Source organism: Leptinotarsa decemlineata, unplaced genomic scaffold, assembly GCF_025532065.1.
Source record: "Leptinotarsa decemlineata unplaced genomic scaffold, Ldec_3_MD MMD2_tig00026336_RagTag_RagTag, whole genome shotgun sequence".
Classification (NCBI taxonomy): Eukaryota; Metazoa; Arthropoda; class Insecta; order Coleoptera; family Chrysomelidae; genus Leptinotarsa; species Leptinotarsa decemlineata.
This window is the reverse complement of record NW_027412692.1, coordinates 10,949,828-10,969,911: the sequence shown is the minus strand read 5'-3', so window position 1 is coordinate 10,969,911 and position 20,084 is coordinate 10,949,828. Positions and strand designations below refer to the sequence as shown.

Below are 20,084 nucleotides of genomic sequence, written 5' to 3'. Positions count from 1 at the left end.
TTTTTAAACATAGCGCCTTATTACTGGACTCAATCACAAAATACTAAAAGTTCCATTTTTCTTGGAACGTTCTGCATTCACCGTCGATTTTTCGCTTCTTCTCCATACTAATAAATCACACATAAAAACAATAAGTCAAATCAAAATACTTTTATTGACGGGTGTTACTTTAATTCACAATGGATAGTTTCGCTTCCTTCGCCTTTCCTACGCAGACTAACTCGCAGTTGCACCGCTAGCCTTTTTATATGCAATTATTACTGACATCTCGAGGTGATCGGACTACACTAGCTAGAACCAGAACTTTCTCGAACCAACGCGGTAATTCCAAATATTTAATTACGCCTAATGCCACCTAGCGGGTAGCTGAAAAAGATAGTACATAGTACCACTACTCACCACTAGATGTCGTTAAGTGTCACAATACACAATAATAATTGAAATGCAAAAAAGCGTACGTTTGCTTAGGTCACGCACTTTGCGACTATCCTAGTCTAGAAATATAGTTAAAGGCAGACATTGGCCCTTGGAACAAACTGAAAAAATCATTATGGCCCGAAGGCTTCAAAGTTTGGAGACCCCTGTCCTAGAGCGATCTTATATCGTTTGTATTATAATGACGTAACATAACCTCGAAGTAAGAGTTAAATTGCGTGAAGAACTCCGGTATCATCGATAAGCTATGAAGTTTTAAAAATATTGGATTCGTTCTTAAAGATACGAAAAAAAAGTTTAAAGCTCGTTCAAGTTCAAAAATGGATGGATGAGTGCATTATGAAAAAAAACAACTGTAGATTGTTATTGATTCTTTATATCGACGGTGGGCAGCCCATTAAGTTACCCCAAACTGTCAAATTTTCCCAAACGGAAACCAACCTTATTATTTCGATATAAAGTTCAAAATCGATTACAGAAATTTGACAGATTTGTATAGCTTGACCTGCTGGCGACTGTACCAAAGTCAAAAAGGTCGTATAAATACGATTTAAATAGTACGGTTGGCAACGCTTGTACGAGCGATTTAACCAAATTAAAATACGAGACTCGAGTCAGTTGGACTCGCATAAATAGAATAGTGTTAGCGAGTACGAATTAATTCTTCCTGGCTCAAGTACCGGAATCGAGTCCGACGTACTCGATTCAAAATAAATTGGTATTCGAGTAGGCGAGTTCTAAAGCAGGAATCGAGTCTGATTCGAGTCAAACCATACTCGGCACATCGCTACATTTTACGATCGCCATGATCGTCCTACCGAGGGGAATATTCGCAATGTGGTGATAAATTTGAATCCACTGGTTCAACGCCCGTACATCGACGAAACGTAAAATCGGCCGAAACCATCGCCTCTATCTGTGAGAGTGTGCAGGAGAACCCGAGGCAGTCGATTTCTTGTCGCACACAAAATCTCAGCCTTTCGCAGACCACAACTTGGTGAATGTCGCGTCGTGACTTGGGCCTGCACCCGTACAAAATTCAATTGATCCAGTTAGAAACTGTCAGAATCTTTCGGTTTTCAACGAAGTTGACGTTATTCATATATTGTATTTAAAAATCTTCATTCTCGTAGCAAATCACAAGTAAAGTCAACGACATCTGGAGCGCCACTAATTTTAATATAATATCCGTATCGCAAGTAGGTAAATACTCATTCCTCTCAATGTTCAGAGGTATTCTTGATATTCACTTTTCGAAATTATGTGATATCAACCTATAATTGAATAATTTCAAATTAAAATTTCTAGATGTATTTTTTCAACATAACTGATTCACGAGACTCAGGTTCATGATAGATTCTTACTGCAGGAGTGTGTTCACGGTGTATCGCCAAATCCGTGATAGAAATCGAAAGTTGAAAGGTAATACCTTAGTGATCTTCAGCTTATACAAGTATCTTGAATATTTCAGACGAAAAGGGAAGATACATCAAAAACTATGCTTGTGTTCTTCCATGTATTCATGAGAGGACGAACTATCAGATTTCTGGCTTTCAGTGACATCTACGTTTGAAACAAAAAAGGTAGTCTATATGCAAAGACAAAGCCCATAGAAATTGTTTAGTAGACAATGATAGAAGCTCGTTATAGTACCTAACCCTGACCACCAGATAGCGATAGCATTACGATGCCCTTATTTGATGTGGTTACCAACAGAATTACTGGGTAGCAGTCGCTAACAACCAATCGGCCGGATCATAATATGGAAGTTTGAATCCAAAATTGAATTAAATTGAAAGGTTGTCAGCGACTGCTACCCAATTCTGTTGGTAACCACATTAAATACCAATATCGTACTGCTATCTCTCTCTGGTGGTCAGGGTAAGTACTATAAATTTTATGATACACTAAAATCGTATTTATTCTTTTCTATAGGCTTTTGAATACCTTGATAATGATAAAATCTTTGTATACAGACATATACAAAGATGAAACGTATTTTTTGAGCAAGTCAATGCGGATTAATTTTCGCTTCCTTTCAAATTCAGCTACTTTCAAATTTTTCCGTTAGATGTCTCAGACAGAATCATTTAATGCTTGTCTGGAAATCGATTTTTATCATATGTATCGCCTACTTCAGCAGTTGTAATTGTAGTTCTATTGATCAGAAAAATAAAAATCTTATATTTGTGTAGGTATGCATGTGTTTCAGTATCATTATACGATGCTATTTGAAAAAAAAAATAGGTTTTGAAAAAATCACACTCAGTTGTATAGTTGTATTATTACGATCGTACAGTAATTTTACTCACCTTATGATGATGCTAACAGCATTTCTGTACTGGTGTAGCATTTGCCGTGACCACCAGAGGGCGAAAGCAGTACGATGTCAGTATTCAATGTGATTACCAACAGAACTGGGTAGCAGTATCTGCCAAACCAGTCGGCTTTTTAATTCAATCCAATTTTGGCGTACATCCCGACTTTGATATGATCTGGCCGACTGCAGTGCTAGCTTTGTATATAGACTCTTTATGCAAAGGTGCTAGCCTAGCTATCCAATTATATTTACAGACATCGTACTACCATCGTCCCCTGGCGGTCATGTTAAGTACTAAAAATTTTACGTAACACCATGTAACACGAAAATGCCACTTGAGCTTCTATGAACTTTGTATTCTTTAATTGGGCTACCAAATTGATCAGCAATATTATAATTACAGTATTTTGCGGTTTCTACTTGATAAGTTGGCGACAAGTTATGATAGAATAAAATTATATTTTCCTGCAATTAATAAAAATGAACCCTTTCTTCAAATATTTACAGGGAAAAATCTCCCCGAGTAAGTGGTGTTCTCTGTTGGTGAATAGCTACACTTCAGTTCACTTTTATCTCGTGCTTCAACCGCAAACGGCATTTCCTGCATATTCGGCGTGAACCATGCAATGCGCAAATATCTGCGCCAAGTTCTGAATTACACAGTGGAGTGCTTGTTTGAGTTTAGTGCATTTTAAACATGTTGGAGCGAAACCGGGTTGTGTTGTTTTAATAGAAATTTGTAATGAAATATGTCAGAAATAAAACGCGTGGCATTAACTACTTTTCAGACGCAGAAAGTGAGTGATAAATCAACCAAAAATCAGTGCAAAACACTAAGGATATCTGTGATTTTACCCGAATCTAATGAGGACAACTGCCCTGAATATAACTATAAGGACCAAGTAGAAGCTATAGAGGTAACTTATGAGAGAAAATGGTTACGAATTGTATTTCTGATAAAACGGGAGTTCGAAATAATTGACATTTGAGTCTGCCCGACCTAGAGAGTGAATTTGGAAACAGCTGTCAAGATAAAAATTCTTGAGGAAGTCACGGCCTCTTGTACAATTTCAATGCTTTTTGTTACTTGAAAGTCTCAAAATCCACTTTAATTAGGTGGCTAGCATTTACGTCGCCATATTTAAGTTAGATTTAGCTAAAAAAAATCACATTTTCGTCTTACAGTACTCTCAAACACTGACCAGATATGTATTGTTTTGGGGTACTCATATATCCCTCCAAACTGATCATTTTCTCTGGTTTTGCCTAGAAACTACCTCCCAGGGCTTTTCTGTGAAATCGATCACGTTTATATGTCCTTTTATTCGTGTCTGAACCTAGAAATGCAATGCACTGCAATGTTTGCAATCCCTACTCCTCTGTGACGCAACCGATGCAAGTCCTACAATTAGATGACTTCTCTTGGATTCTTGTTTTTCGATCAAATTTTGTTAACGTGGGGAAATTTAAGAATAGTTTATCAGTTGGCTCTGTATTTTACAATAAACCATTTTTCCGCAACGTTGCCAAGCTTTTCATAGCGATAATTGTGCAGAGGAAGGGATCGCAAACTTCTAAAAAGTATATACAAAACATAAACTTGGGTGCTGAATTCACTTAGTACTTGATACTTAAATATTATAAGTTTGTGATTATTAGATTGCATTCTCCTAGATATTAACATTAATCATATAGCACATATACTAGTGAACATAAGAGGTGGGTTTTGCAGCTTAAATTATGCCTGGTTTATGGAATCAAAACAGCATTAAAAATAAATAATTCACACAACGTGTTAAACTTCTAGGCGATCTCAGTTTTTTTAATGTGCTCTCGATAATCATGTCATAAAATATTTCAACATTTGGTTTTCCTGCAGGGATAATTCTGAAGAGCTGAAGGCAGATGAATAATTAATTATGATTAGAAAAGTATTCAACATTTCATTAATTTCTATTTAACCGGCAGTGACTAACTGAATTAAACACTAATTTTGAAATACGCCTGCAATAGTAGGTAAGATTTTTATGTTGAAGCTAATTTGTTTAAAGCGGAACTCGTGTTTGTTGAATCAACAAAGTGACTGTAACGCGAATCTGAGCAGCACGGTGCTGGTGGGATAAAGGCGAGTTTTGTATACTGGGTACTTTTTGGCAAAACGGCCGAAAATTACAAAATATTCGTCTAACAATAATTGTGATCTTTTCAGAACAGTTTTCCGATTCAACAATTAATTATTTTTTCTTATTTACTTGTTTATTTTTTTCATTGTTGGGATTGCATTTGGGCGCGCAAGTATCAGGAAAGCAGAAACGTGAAGCGGTAGTGAATGGAGGTTAGCAGGCGAGGCATGCTCTGCCGCCATGGGCGGGGATTTGCGCTGGGCTAGAGGATTCACTGAGATGGAAAAGTTACGTTAATAAATATATGCGAAGAACGATGATCCTACTCTGAATCGTTCATAAACGTATTCTTGTTATAGAGATTTTAAATTGAACGATTGAATTAGCGATAGAGTATTCATCAGTAGTAATAGTAATAACTGTATTGTCCCGCAGTTCCACAAAACAAACAAAATCATATCCACAATAGGAATTCAGTGAATTGATTCAATTTTATTAATAACACAGCCACATACAGTTGCTTTTTCATGAATTCAGATTTTTGCGAGGACTTTTGTTATTTAATCAAAATGCACATGAGTTTTTTATTTATTCTTATTATACCATTTTCAGAAAAAGTCGAGACAGGGCAAGGACTCCAATAATGTTGAAAATGTGGAAAATGGCTTGGACCCATTTGGAGAGACCGATGATGACGTCAGAAGAATTGCACTCGAAATGGAAGCAAAATATGTGAGTAACCGACATCTGTTGCTAATTGAAATTGAATGTGTCTCGTGAATTGTTTTGGAACCTCTGTATGTATTCAGGTAGTTGTGTTCAGATTTATTAAAAGTAACTGAGTAATTGATAAGCGACGTTTCTTTATCAAACCACTATAAAATATGGTGCAATTGTGTAGAAATCAAATAGGTCAATAATTAAACGCTTTATGCAACAAAGAAAAAAAAGCAGATTAAGATGGGTGTAAAACTTTCGTCTCCCTTGTCATTTAAGGAAAACATCGCAGAGAATTTCAAAAGGTTCAAATCTACCTCTTGCAAGTGGAAAAGATGATAAGAGAGATAAAATTAAGATTGCTACCTTATTAAATCTCATAGCTGAGAAAGGGAAAGAGATCTTAAATGCATTGAAGTAAACTGATGATCAGCTGCCAAACAAATACTAAACAACGCAGCGTCTTCAAACTTCAAACATATACTTGATAGATTGTGTACTTTCTGATACAGTGATGTTTTTCAAACAACTACTGCCATCACTTCATGAAATACGGAATGTTCAGATCAACGTCTGTTCGGATTGAAGAGGTTGCACTGTATTAGATTTTTCAGTAAAATGCCAACGACAGTCAAGCTCGAAGTTAATGTGAAAGTCTTCAAGAGGTTTATATTCAATATTATAGTGGATCTGGAACCATACTCTATTGAAGAACATTTGGGAAAACATATATTTCTACGAAGCGAGCCTGCCAGAAGAATAAGGCACAATTTTTTTCAGACCACTTAATATTTCGACTCATACAAATACTTGTCTTCAAGTTCCTATATTGATTCAATCAATTGAACCTGACACTATTTTCTTTAATTTTGATTACCGTGGCATGCTCTTAGATGTAATGTTACTGTGATTGTGATTCCTATTCAATTCTGTTAATATTGTGCAGGGCACCGGAATGACTGATGGCAAGAAGAAACGGAAAGGCAGGAAAGATGATTATGCCGATATCGGCATGGGCTATGATGAATCGGATTCTTTCATCGACAATACAGACGGTTATGACGAGATTATTCCTCAAAATGTAACAACTCTCCATGGGGGTTTCTACATCAATTGTGGCGCCCTCGAATTCAAGACTGACGACGAAGCAAGTTCTCAAATTTCTTCGTCATCTTCATCTTCAGAGGATGAAGAGGGAAATCAACCGAAAACAAATCGAAAGGTATGTGAAAGTACTAACTATTTTTCTCCGTACATGAAATTCAATCAGTTTGAGTTTCCTTTAGATTAAATATGATCATTTGAAGTAATAATATTCAGTTTGTATGACATCTCCCGTCGTAATTCCCAGTTTTTCCTACAAAAACTTTGTATGCAATGATTGTTTTTTTAATTTTAGAGAATACTGGAAACTTCTGGTGAAAGTGACAGTGAAACCGGCACTACAACTCATACAGAAAAGGTATGTAGATTCATGAAATACCTAAAACTTTTAGACACATGTTTATTTTTCCTCAGAAAGTGAAACTTCAAGCACCCAAAAATACAATGCAACAGGCAATCAAGAAAAAACTGTTCAGTGCTAATAAGATCCAAGTGAAGAAGAGGCGACCTATAGACCCTCTTAAAAAGACTGTCAAGGATCTGTTGCGAGAAAAGCGTGAAGATCTCAATATGACTGTTCCTGAAGAATTGAAAGAAATTGAAGGTAGCATTCATTATTGATTTTGTTTGATTATCCTCCTCATCATTGATTTAATGAGTGGCTGGATTCTGTTTTTAGCAATCGACAAAATTTTTTGAAAACAACATTTTTGAAAAAAAAATATTTTTTCAGCCTTCTCAAACATGTATTTACTCTCAAGAACCTATTATGGTTTATACAGGGAATTATTTATGTAACAAATATTCATATATAAATATATAACTTCAAAAGGAGCTATTTCAGAATTGGTCTAATTAATACAAAAACAAACAAAACAAATATTGTATTGTGAATAGTTCAAATAGTTTTTCAATACTGATTCTGATACATCAGGAATATTTTTTTTATCACTTTTTGATTCCGTGGTATCATTTTTAGTAGTTTTTGATAAGAAAAACAATGTCATTGCTTCCCGTGTCACCGAGATGGCGCTACCAACTTTTGTTTCGAACGTAAGGGGGTCTTTTAATACCTCGTTTGATATGTATTTCAATTATTTATTCGGCGCGTTTTTATGTTTGGAAATCGAGTCAGACGATCCTGAGTAATCAGCACTTTTATATTCCCTTTGAGGATCTGCAAACAAACAAAGTATCATTATTCGAAAAAAAAAAAAATTCTAAATTCACTCTCAGTTTACTGAATATTTTTGAAATGTTCATCATTCACTTCCTGACAATAACGAAGTTTTTAAGCCAATTAGTTTTTCACATTGTGAAATGTTCCTGGGGTAATGTTCCTCCTGACGAAAATCAAGTAGTTTTCATAAAAGAGCTCTAGCTCTAAAACAACGCATTTTAAACTTATTTCAACCTTTTTCTTTAAAAAATTATTTAAACACTTAAAAAAGAGGAATGAAATAATGCATTCAGCATTTACTGATAGTGATGCTTTATTCTCAAGAAACATTATATTATTTAAAGAGATTCGTTTCTATTTCACCATTTGGCAACATTGGTTATAGCTAATAAAGGACAATGAATCTGTTATCTGTATGAGACAAACAAAGATGACATATTTCAGAGGCGTGCTGTTCCGTTTACTTATTTTCCGAGTTCCGAGACATTCTATGACATATGACATTTTGTGCACCTAACCTATCTTCCTCTATATAAATAAATAACAAAACAACTGTTGTTGTGTGGCTTGTGGAGGTGGTATTGAACTATAATTTATATTTTGCCCTAATTGTTGATTTATAAAGATACTTTTCCTTCTTTAAAGTAGAATATCTAGGTACGTATAAATTATTTCAACTTGATACAGGCGCTGTTGCCAATATGTGAACTAGAAACAAATCCCTTCAAAAATTAAAACCCAACATTTGAAATATCAATTTGAGTACTTTTCGAAGTGAATTTGAAAAAGTCATGACTTAAACTCAACTCTATTTTGTTCAAACTTGCATTTGCTGTAATAACCCAAATTGAGGAGCATTCCCCATTCTACTTATGAGCTTTGGAAAGGACTACGGTTGTGTAACCTACTTTGAAGAACTAGGGTTTTGTAACGTATACTTTACATTTCATGAGTCCTCAAAATTAATCTAAAAGCGTCATTATCAGGTGATCTAGCAGATCATTATGAGGAAGCACATGTGTTTGGATAATTATCATCTAGCCACTTCCAAGCCAGACTTAACATGCTGAAATATAACATCAGTTGAAAACTCATTTGGGTTTATCAATTATCCAAACCAATAGACAAGCAGCCATGATCCTTTAGAAGACCCCACTAGATCACCTGATGTGACGCCTCTAGATGTTTTTGAGGGGATTCATGACATCTAAAGTATACCATACACAACTGCAGTTCATTTTCGGAACTCTTGGATAGAAAAAGAAGGACTGCAACGAAATTACCCTCTGAATTTCTTCCCCGAACAGCTTCGTGTTTGTGAGGGAGCGCATGGTAAACATTTTGAATACATTTGTATTCGAAATCATGATATTTATCTATTGATTGCAGGTTCTTTAAACGAGAACGGGTAATCCGACTTACATAAATGAAAAAGTATTGGATTGAAAATTGAGATACCTTTCAAATGAGACACCACAATGTCCCCCTTTCCATAAAAAATTATGCTAGCACTCTTCTGACGACGAGTAATGCAACAATACAGTCATTTTTATCTAGAAGTCCTGAAAATGATACCCTTTTACATTAAAATTTTCCCGACCTTGACATCTTATTATTATAATTATTATTTGATTTTAGAAGTTATGATTTGAGTTCCACACGAAATTTTCTTGGTGAATAATCAACCAAATTAAAAATCCATTTTTTTGTTAACCAGTTGTCGCCTCCTTGCGAACAATAACCCTCAGAAGTCGAAACTTGTGCGAGATAATGTTTAACGAGGTCTTACTTTTCAACGTGCGACTTCGAGAACGGAAATATATATGACTGAGGAATCGACAGCACTATATAATTGATGAAAAGCAGATAAATTTCCGAAGCATGCAAAAATGTAGAATCATGTACCAATGTCAACAATTTCAGAACAATATCTTGATTCGTTTGTTCAGACCCAATCAGGCTATTCATCGCAATGAAATCAAGGTCTCATTCAGCAATATCTGTCTCAAAAAAATTGTACAGTTCATTTCATAATGACGTTTCATTTTATTCTAGAAAATATGGAAAAAGATTCTTTGAAGGAAAACAAGGTACCGATGAGTATTAGCAGTGTGACAGATGCCATAGAATCTGTCCTCAAGCAAGTTGTTCAAGAGGAAAATTGTGCAGAGAATCAAGATAAACAGATTGTTGCTGTAGAAACGAAGTCCTCACCAAATATAAGTAAAAACGGTAAGTGCAAACCAATAGAAATATCAAATTCGTCATTTGATTAGGTATCACATTGACCCGTGAATAGATAAGATAAGATATTTATTGACCTTTAAAAATTACAAAAATGTTTATGTGATAAATTCACAACATAATTGTGTAGGTACGTCAAGACTGAGGTGTAGATATAAAAATGTATATAAAATTGGTAAAGCTATGTAAATAAAATTTGTAAAGCTGTAAAAATGAGATAATCCTAGAAACTAGGCTTTATGTAAGGTAGTACGTTAAGTAGACAGTACTAAATATTAAGTCCATATATGCAAAAAAAACATCTTCAATACTATAAAGTGGATTTACAAGAAGTGATTGTTTTACGTAGTGTTTCAACTTTTTTGTAGTGAATGTCTTCCAATCCACCGGTATAAGGTTATATAGTTTAATTGGTAGATAGTCAGTCTGCTTTATTGTTTTAGTGTAGATCACTCGAGGTAGTCTATACAATTATTTATTGCGGGTATTGCACTTGTGAATTTCACTCCCAGTAGTATTCGCATTTTTGTGTATCCACAAAATGGCTTCTGTGATGTATATACATGGAAGTGTTAAAATTTGCATTTTGATGAACAATGGTTTGGCATGTTCCCTTGGTCCAACCTTAGCCATAGTTCTAACAATTTTTTTTCATTTATTAATAACTGGTGTCACGCTGAGCTTGTGCCCCATAATAAAATCCCATACATCAAATGGCAGTGAACCATACCGTAATATACAGTTTTCAGCACTTCAACTGATACTATTTCTCTGATATTTCTAAATAAAAATTGACTTCTGGAATCTATGTGAAATCCTAGTATTTTGACTGATGAATCATTTGCTGTATTTTTTGAGAAAGTTATTTCTTTAGTTTTGTTTTTATTCAAAGATAAAATATTTGCGTTGACGTAAGCTTCACCTCGTGACAGTGTCTCACTTGACATTCTATAGATCTCTAAATTCCTGCTTCTGATTAAAAAAGTTGAGTCATCTGCGTACATAAATACATCTGCGATGTCTAAGAAGGTTGGCAGATCATGGTGCATGACAAATATGCTTAAATTAAATTAAAGGCAAATAATGTACTTCATTCATTCAAGTGTAGTAGAATTAAATTTTTAATAACTTTATGCTTAATTTGAAAGGTTTTCCTATTATTTGATTCTCTGTCTTCTACACTCGAAAAATTTATTAATTTTCATTTGAATCGAAGTAAATTCGAACCTGTCACCAAAGATGAACAAGAATGTGATCAGTGTGAAAGCTGTAGAGGAAGGCAAAGACAGAAAGTGATTTTTCATTCAGCAGAGAAAGCAAAGTCTAGCTTTTCATCTTCGAAGAGGCACCATATCGCTTTCCTACTATTCATCTTTCTAATTACTTGCTCTTTTCAGTACTTGAAATCTCCCAACCACAGCCCATGGAGACAGAATCTAGTCAAGAACTGAACAAGATTGAGAAACGAGAAGCAGCTAAGTTGCCGGAAAATTTACCTGCTGATATCATGGACATTGTGGAGAAGATCAGAAATGCTGCTATAAACTACAAGGGAGAGGGAAAGAAGGCGTTTTACACTGATGAAGTCAACTTGCTCCTACTCAGGTAAGTTTTTATCCACATCGATTCATAATGTTGCTACTAGTAAATAAATATTATTATTATTATTAATTGTTTTCAGTTTGGAGAGGAAATGTAAAGTACTTGGTAAATCATCCAGGCTCAGAGTTTACGAGCACCTGTCGAGTTATGTAGTGTGTAGAAAAGAGACTCTCATCAAACGTGCCAAAAACCTTGTTCTTGAAGATGAAGAAAAACGACTGAAAATATTGACAGTCAAGCTGAAAGATACAATCGACCGCATGATGCCTTCATTATTGACAAATTATGAACACGAGAGTCAGAAAGTGTTGCAGAAGAAGTACGTATTTGCTATAATTATAAATTAATTTTGGTACTGAGCGTGTGTTTTGTAGATTTTCGAAAGAGTCTGGCAATAACGAAGACAATAAAGCTCTGAAAATGCCGAGAAGAAAGTTCCAGTGGACTGATGAAGCGAAGTAAGTATGAGTTTTAATTTATTCCGTAGAATCTGCCCGGAGTTATTTATTAATACGTAGTTGAATTTTTAGGTTTGGACATCCGACCTATGATAATAATGAAAATAATTTTTCCAAGACACACACACATGCAAAAAGCTGAATCAAACTCATCAGGCACATGTGCAACGTCTTCCATTTGGAATACATTAGCTGCGCGGCATTAGCTGGGTTAGTTGTTGTTTTTCCGTCGGGTATCTGCCACACGTACCTACAAAGTCATAGGTTCATATGAGAAGCAAGGGATAAGGTGTTTTTTCACCCGAACTTGGACATGTCATATGCACCTCTCCGGAATATATTTATTATTCTGACTCCCACCCCGGAGTATGTGTTTGTGGAGTGGTTTCCGGACTTTGCAGTGGACATCCTGCTGAATCAACTGCAGATAAAGCTTATGGCTAGTTGGAATGAATTTTGTCAGTTCGGGATACTTAGATGGTTCACTCCGTTTGGAATGGCCTGCCCGGTACTGATGAGGAGCAAGTACTCCGAAACCGGTCTATCGGTGGTCGTCCCTACCAAGTGAAATTAATTTCTGCTTTTTGTATGTAGGAAGTTACTCACGACAAATATTCCAAATGGAAGACGTTGCACAGGTGCTTGATGGTTTTACTTCAGCGGCATTAGCTTGGTTAGTTGTTGTTTATCCGTTAGGTATCTATCACATGTACCTACAAAGTCATAGTATCACATGATATATATTTGTATACTGACAATATACTTCGAAACACGCTGTGTTACAACAGTCAATGAGTTCATGTCTGAAACTTGATCCTTTTTGAAAGTTCCGCATAATATTACTTTTCAGAAAGGGTAGAAGAAATGGAAAAGCATCTTATCAAGTGTATTGAGCGAAAAACTAGCTGTGTTGGAAAATGACTGAGAAAAAGGACAAGAATCATTTGCTTTTATTCTTATGCTTGGTCATTGTTAATCCTCCCTGGCAAGTTTTTGATATGTTCGTATTCTAGGTTAGAAAATTTTATGGAATCAAATTTCACCAATGAACTTCTGGCATGGATTCAGAAGAAATATCATGACAAAAAAATCGAATATGCTTTTCAACCATGTATTTGGAGAATATCACTTGCAATAGTAACAATGGTATTTTTAATCTTTTCCCAAATTATTTTTCTACTACCTATTCTGACGAAAAGGTTTTTCAAATTCCGCAATACAAATGCATAGAGAGTTTACATGTTTCCAACTACTAAATTGAAACAGCAAAAATAATAAATCAACTCATGATAACCCCAGGAAAACTCTCAGCTGGTCCCAAAGGAATTCCTTTGCAATTTTGAAAAAAACTGCATATTCACTCTAGCAAAACCCTTACAAACATTATTTAATCTTTCTTTATCTATGGGAATCTTCCCTTAATTCTGGAATCAAAGTTTTCTAACTCCAATCTGGTGATAAAGAAAATATTAAAAACTGTCGTCCAGTGAGCAAGCAATCGGAAATTCCCAAGTTGCTGGATTGTTTGATAACTAAAAAACTGCCATTTGATACAAAAAACATAATAAATGAACACCAACATGGCTTTATATCTGGTAGATCAACCACTCCGACTTTATTGCTTTATCAACATTTTCTTTTGAATAACCTAGAGGAAAAACACCAAATTGACTATATTTATTTCTCTAAAGCCTTTGACAGGGTAAATCATGATCTTCTCGTGGCTAAGCTCCTAGCATTAGGCATTAATGGTGACATGTCAAAATGGATAAAGAGTTATTTGGGTAATAGAATTCAGTATGTTGAATATGCTGGTTCCGTATCATCACAAATTCCTGTAACGTCTGGTGTCCCTCAAGGATCGCATATAGGTCCAATACTCTTCATTATTTTTGTAAATGATGTGTCGGATGTCATATGCCACAGCTATTATTCAATGTTTGCAGATGATCTCGAACTTTACAGGGTTGTAGATAACTTTTGTGGTGCAGAACTGTTACAGATAGATTTAAATAACTTATCTCGTTGGTGCGATGAAAATATGCTTCATTTAAATATGAATAAATGTTATCAAATAACATTTTCAAGAGCTATGAAACCTATTGTATATCCATATAAAATCAAAAACATTAATCTAACGTTGACTAACAGCGTTCGGGACTTGTGAGTGATGTTTGATAGCAAAATAACCTTTAAAGGACATAATGATCACATTACATCTAAATCACTCAAATTATTGGGATTTGTTCAACGATCTACAGATAAATTTTCTATAAATACCTTTAAAATATTGTACTGTTCCTTGGTACGCTGGGTCTTGGAAAATAATTGCGTTATATGGAGTCCTCTATATCAGAAAGATATATCTATGATTGATAAAGTACAAAACAAATTTCTAAGATCATGTGCATTTAGGCTCGGTTATCTAAGGTCCGACTATGAGTACTCAGACATTCTGCTTCTTTTGAATTTATCTACTTTGGAGCACCGCCGAGCTGAAAATAATCTAAGACTTCTTCATAAAGTTATAAATGGTGATATGAACTGTCCATTTGTAACACAATTGATTAACTTCAATGTAAATTCAAGAAGAACCAGAGTGTTGGAGTTTTTTAAAGTTCCTTACCATTGTACTAGTTATGGCCTAAATGAAACCATCACTAAAATGCTTACGTTAGCAAATAAGAATAGCAGCTATATTGATTTGTTTGACTCATCTTTCCTATATGAATTGAAGCCGTTATATTTTTAGGAGTGATTAATTTTTGGGAAAGAAAGTTTTTGGCTTTCTACTACTCCATCTTAATACAAAAAACAAGGATGAGGGAATCTTCCAAGGAAAGGAAGGAAGTAATCAATTTTAAAATAAGTAACTCTATACATGGATGTGCAGATCATGCAAAGAAGTAACTTTCAGACACAAACCGAAAGAAAGTCCTCCTGAAACAGCTACTTCCATATAAACATTGAATTACACGAAAAAAAAAAATTCTTTCGAAACAAATACTTCTATATGAACACTGAATCATACAGAAGATGCTTTTCCCTACTCAGTTTGTATTTCAAACATGCGTTGTGGAATAAAAATCAGATATTACTCACATGAGTTCTACTTTAAATGAATGGTAATAAATTGCACTTACATGGAACACTGTCATCCTCACTGGTATACATCGATATTTCGCCTTAAGATACTTGCCACAAGGCTCTTCAGTACCAAATTGGATAACATTATAGAAAATACACACAGTTCATTCATGAATTACGATTTTTAATGTCACGGAATAACCTTGATCTGCTTATGTCATCGTAATGTCATTCATTCACGTATTTGATTTAATCCCAGCCAAGAGGAATCTTATTTCCTGTTTCGATTCACTGAAGTAATCTACAAGTTAAAATGATTTTTTTTTTTTTCAGACGACTCATCAAGGATATCCTGAGCATCAAGAAACGCTGCCTGATTTTAGAAGGCAAACAGAAAGATAAGCTTGAAGAACAAGCTGTTGAATATCTAAGGGCTGTCATTCTGCCTCTCTGGCCAGACGGTTGGATGTACTTGAATAACCTCAAAAAAGTCTACAATAGCATGAGCGAAAGTTCCAAATTAATAGACTCCAAGTCAGCATCTTCGAATTCTAACTCTAACAAGTCGAAACATTCCATCAGTAACAGCAGTTCGACAACGTCGACGAAAGTTTTGAACAGTTCAGTTAGTAAACTTGGGAGTGATGTGCAACTGTATCCTTTGACAAATATCCAGAATGTTTCTTCTTCTGGCAGCGGAGTATTTAAAGAAAGTGATAAACCCGTAGGTGATCAAGGTACTAATGTTTCATTCTCTACTAAGACGGAACCCTTGAAAAGACTCAATGAAATCGAGGTGTTCAAGCCTTATGCAGAGAAATATCCGAAATCAAGCCCACAAAATTCGAAGAGTATTTCTCCGGAAATAGACAAACCTTCGGACCTTTCGAAGAGCTCAAAATATAATGATATGTTCAAACCATATGTTTCAGAGGGTGACTTGTCTAAAAAATCGGGTCAGAGCGAGGTTTTCAAGCCGTATACTGAAAAAAATGTTCTGGCGCAAGAACATTCTTCGTTTTCATTTGCTGATAGGACTCCTGGGAAAGCTGTAGAAAGTGAACCTCAGACTAATAAGTATATGGGGTTCACGAAAAAATATATTCCGCATTCAGACACAGTGTCGTCAAATGTAGATAAAGTAACTTCTTACCCGGAGAATATGTCAAGTTATGTAGAAAATTATGTAAGTCAAACAAAGAAGCATGCGTCGGAAAAAATACCCGAAGCTCATGTTCAGAAACCTGTAGTACATCCCGAGAATTCTAGTCTGTATTCAGATAGTCGTGGTAGTCATAAAGATAATTCTGTTTTTTATCCGGAAAAGTCGGTTCTTAGTCCAAGTCATTGTCGTACTCAGGATGAAAAATATTCTGAACAAGAAAGAACTGTAGCACAAGCGGAAAAACAAAATGTAATAGAAAAGCACAGATATACAGAAAAGCCCCAAAATGTAGAAAAAGCATCTTATGAAAAGTTACAGTACTCCAAAAACTTGAGGCAGAGTTTTGAAGAAACGCGACATTTGGAGAAGGCTCCTTTGGAAACTGCAAGAACGGCAGACAAATCGTGCGTTGACAAGCCAAAGCCATTAAATGATCACTATGAGGATAAATCGAGACGGGGAGAGAAATCTGATGTCGAAAAACCTCGCCATGTGGAAAAATCCCATCATCCAGAAAAACTCCGGCATATGGAAAAATCCGTGCATTCGGAAAAACCGCGTCACATGGAAAAATCACATCATTCAGAAAAACATCGCCATTTAGAGAAGTCTCAACATGTGGAGAAGTCCCGACAAGTCGATCATCACCAGACTGTTGAAAATTTTCTGGCGAGTATAGGAAGACTACCACCAAAAACAGAAAGCTTAACTTCACATGGAGAGGCCTCATCTCTCAGTGGAAAAGTGCCATATGATGAAATGCCTTCGGACTTATCGAAGCATTTCAGACAAGGTGATTTGTTCAAGCCTATAGACAAACCGAAGGATTTTTCAAGCTATGAAATGTTCAAACCTTATGCGGAAACGTCAAAAACACACGCGGGGGACTTCTCTAAACATCACAGATCGAAAGAACACTACAGGCAAAGTGACATCTTGAAGACGCAGTCGGAAAGGCAAATAATAGAGTCTCCTCCATCCCGTCATGACACTCCTTCTTCATCAAAGCATAGCAGAAGTAACGACGTTCGAAGCGACAACTTGTCCACTCCAAAGCACAGACTGATGGACTTGCCAAAAATGTTGGATGACAGCGGGGTTATAGTTAAGAATACTTACCAGTCCATAGAAGATATTAGAAAGCTGCCAAGGGAAGATCATAATGCTGTGATATCAAAAGTTTCTCACTGCCCAGGAATTGTGTCGGATAAAAGGAAAATACTGTCGGATCCGAGAACTCCCGATTTATTTACGGAAATGAGATCCTCGGATTACTTTTCAAAAGCTGCGAATAACGTTATGGATTACCATTCGACCCCCGTGAAAACAGAGGGTGACGATATTCAGATGGTGATGGAAAATTTAAAGGCTCTCCAGAAGTTGTCTTGTTCTCCTGTGAAAAATGATAACTCTTCTAGTTCGCCAGTGTCGGTGATCGCGTACAACAAAAACTTTTCTTCGTCCAAGTCGAATTCTGTACAAAAGAGCGACTCAAATAATAAGGGAGATTTGACGGGTGGGTTCCAGGACGAGTTCCAGAAGCAGTTTATCAATTCCTTGCAACAAATGGCTGCCAATCCTAGCACTTCAAAATCCAGTTATAATAGGTGCAGTTAGTAACTCGATTTTGGAATTTCCTCTGTTTATTTTGATTTATGAAAGGTAAGAGAACTTTATATTCAGATATTTTATTGTTTATTAATTTACTGAGTGCCAGTGGGCGAACTTAATATATAAACTGAACATAAACACACCAGCCACATATTATATAATTTCTGTGTGCGTGAATATGTGTGCATGTATCTGCCCACTTGCAAGCAACTACTGTATCGAAGATTGGCAGATTGAGACTCTCGCAGAGACCAGTGACCTTTTATTTCTATACATATGTTTTTACATACATAAACCCAATAACATATAAATCAAACCTCGCAACACACGTCATACAAAACAAACATAACTTTCCCCCACCAGAAAATATCAAACTCAATAAACAAGTCAATAATAATGGTAAAATATCCATAAATTCAAAAGTCATAATTCACCTACTGAGGAACAAATACAAATCAAAACACAACAAGGCCTAACATTCAATGTACTACACAATACTCATTCCTAGAAACAATGAAACTAGAGAAACTCCAACACAAAGGATATTACCTGATGTAACCCAAATACTGGCAAATTTAAACAGATATCCGGATGACAGGAAAGGACAAATACTACTAAGGCGTTCTAACCGTATAAAAGAACAAACAAGAAGATAAAACGTTCAGTTTGAGTAAAGCCTTGAAGATGATAGCCTAGCCTGCTATCGAAAGCCCTTGCATATAATAAGTAAAAGTTATTAAAGCTTCAAATTCTTTTTGTAAACAGATGAAGGGTTTTTGTAACTTGACGCCAGAGTTTCAATCTGCCTACTCAACAGGTCTTGTCTCTGGTCTCTGCAAATATCTGAATCTGCCTACTCCCATGCATATTAATTTCCAAACTTATAATGTGAATCAAAGAAAATGAACAAACTTTTCCAACAGATGCGGACATACAAAATGCTTTTTTTTTAACGAAAATGTATTTGAAATTCTGATAAGTTGAAGTCACAAGTTATGTATTGCCCCTGTTAATGTTATTACCTGCGATAGATAATGTTCAAGTCGGATTGTGATTGGAGAAAGTTCATCGATTAATGAATGTAGAGCGCTTTATTTTATTAAATAGAAAACATGAGAAAACTTAACTAAAATACACGATGATACTATATTTACACCCAAATAAAATTTTTCAACTATTTGTCATCCGAGTTATTCTTGTTATGTAAATAACTTTTCATTATAACCAGGTTTACATTTTTTTCATACAACATTATAACAATTCAACATGCACCTATAACACATTTTACCAATTGTAAGACTGTAGTAGTCGTTAACATCAACAATATTTGATGCTGATTTTTTTGTTTCAGCTTATCACTTTATCATGGACTTCAGAAGTTTCATTATTTTTTACTTTGTAAATAGAAAATATTATATAGTATTTTTAGGAGAAAAGAAAAATTTATACCTTCCTTGTAAGTACTCTTTTGTTTTGTACATTGAAAATTGTTTAAAATAGTTTTTTAGTCATTCCTTGTATTTATTTTCGCCTTGTATATTGAAAATATGTTGTACTTTTTGAATATATTTTTTCAAACGAAAAAAATTGTGAATTTTCCTGTAAGAATGATTTTATTAAAAGAGCTTTATAAAATGTTTTGCTATTCATTTCACGGAGTTTCATATCGTGAGATCAGCTAACACTATGGAACAGAACAGTTCTCTAGATATTGCTTCCTGTTGCAGTGAAAGCTATAGAGATGGGAAGCGATTTCTCCGTTGGCGGTAGACATCAAAGCCTGGATTTATATCGAACCGTCTTCAGGACCTTTTTGAAAATAAGAGCCCAAACACAACGCACTTATAATTCAACACCATTGAGCACTGTATCAACGCAAATCTGTTTTCCTTCAACCACCTGTCGCCCCTCTACGAACGATAACTTTCTTAAGTTGAAATTTGTGCGAGCTAAGAACTAACGAGGTCTTACCTTTCAAGGTGTGATTCCTAACATGGATTGGACGATAGGAAGTGAAAATCGACCTTCCGGCCTAGCC

General features: G+C 35.3%; 1 protein-coding gene across 1 annotated transcript; it reads left to right on the top strand.

Moving 5' to 3' along the window:
• The first annotated feature begins 3,402 nt into the window (after positions 1-3,402).
• Positions 3,403-19,674, top strand: yem (yemanuclein). The gene is made up of 11 exons (XM_023169282.2): positions 3,403-3,672; positions 5,491-5,610; positions 6,542-6,817; positions 6,995-7,057; positions 7,114-7,303; positions 9,935-10,111; positions 11,521-11,728; positions 11,805-12,044; positions 12,100-12,183; positions 15,604-18,097; positions 19,398-19,674. The coding sequence occupies exons 1-10, from the start codon at positions 3,505-3,507 to the stop codon at positions 18,050-18,052; spliced, it is 3,975 nt and encodes a 1,324-aa protein (XP_023025050.2). The 5' UTR covers positions 3,403-3,504; the 3' UTR covers positions 18,053-18,097; positions 19,398-19,674.
• The last annotated feature ends 410 nt before the right edge of the window (positions 19,675-20,084 follow it).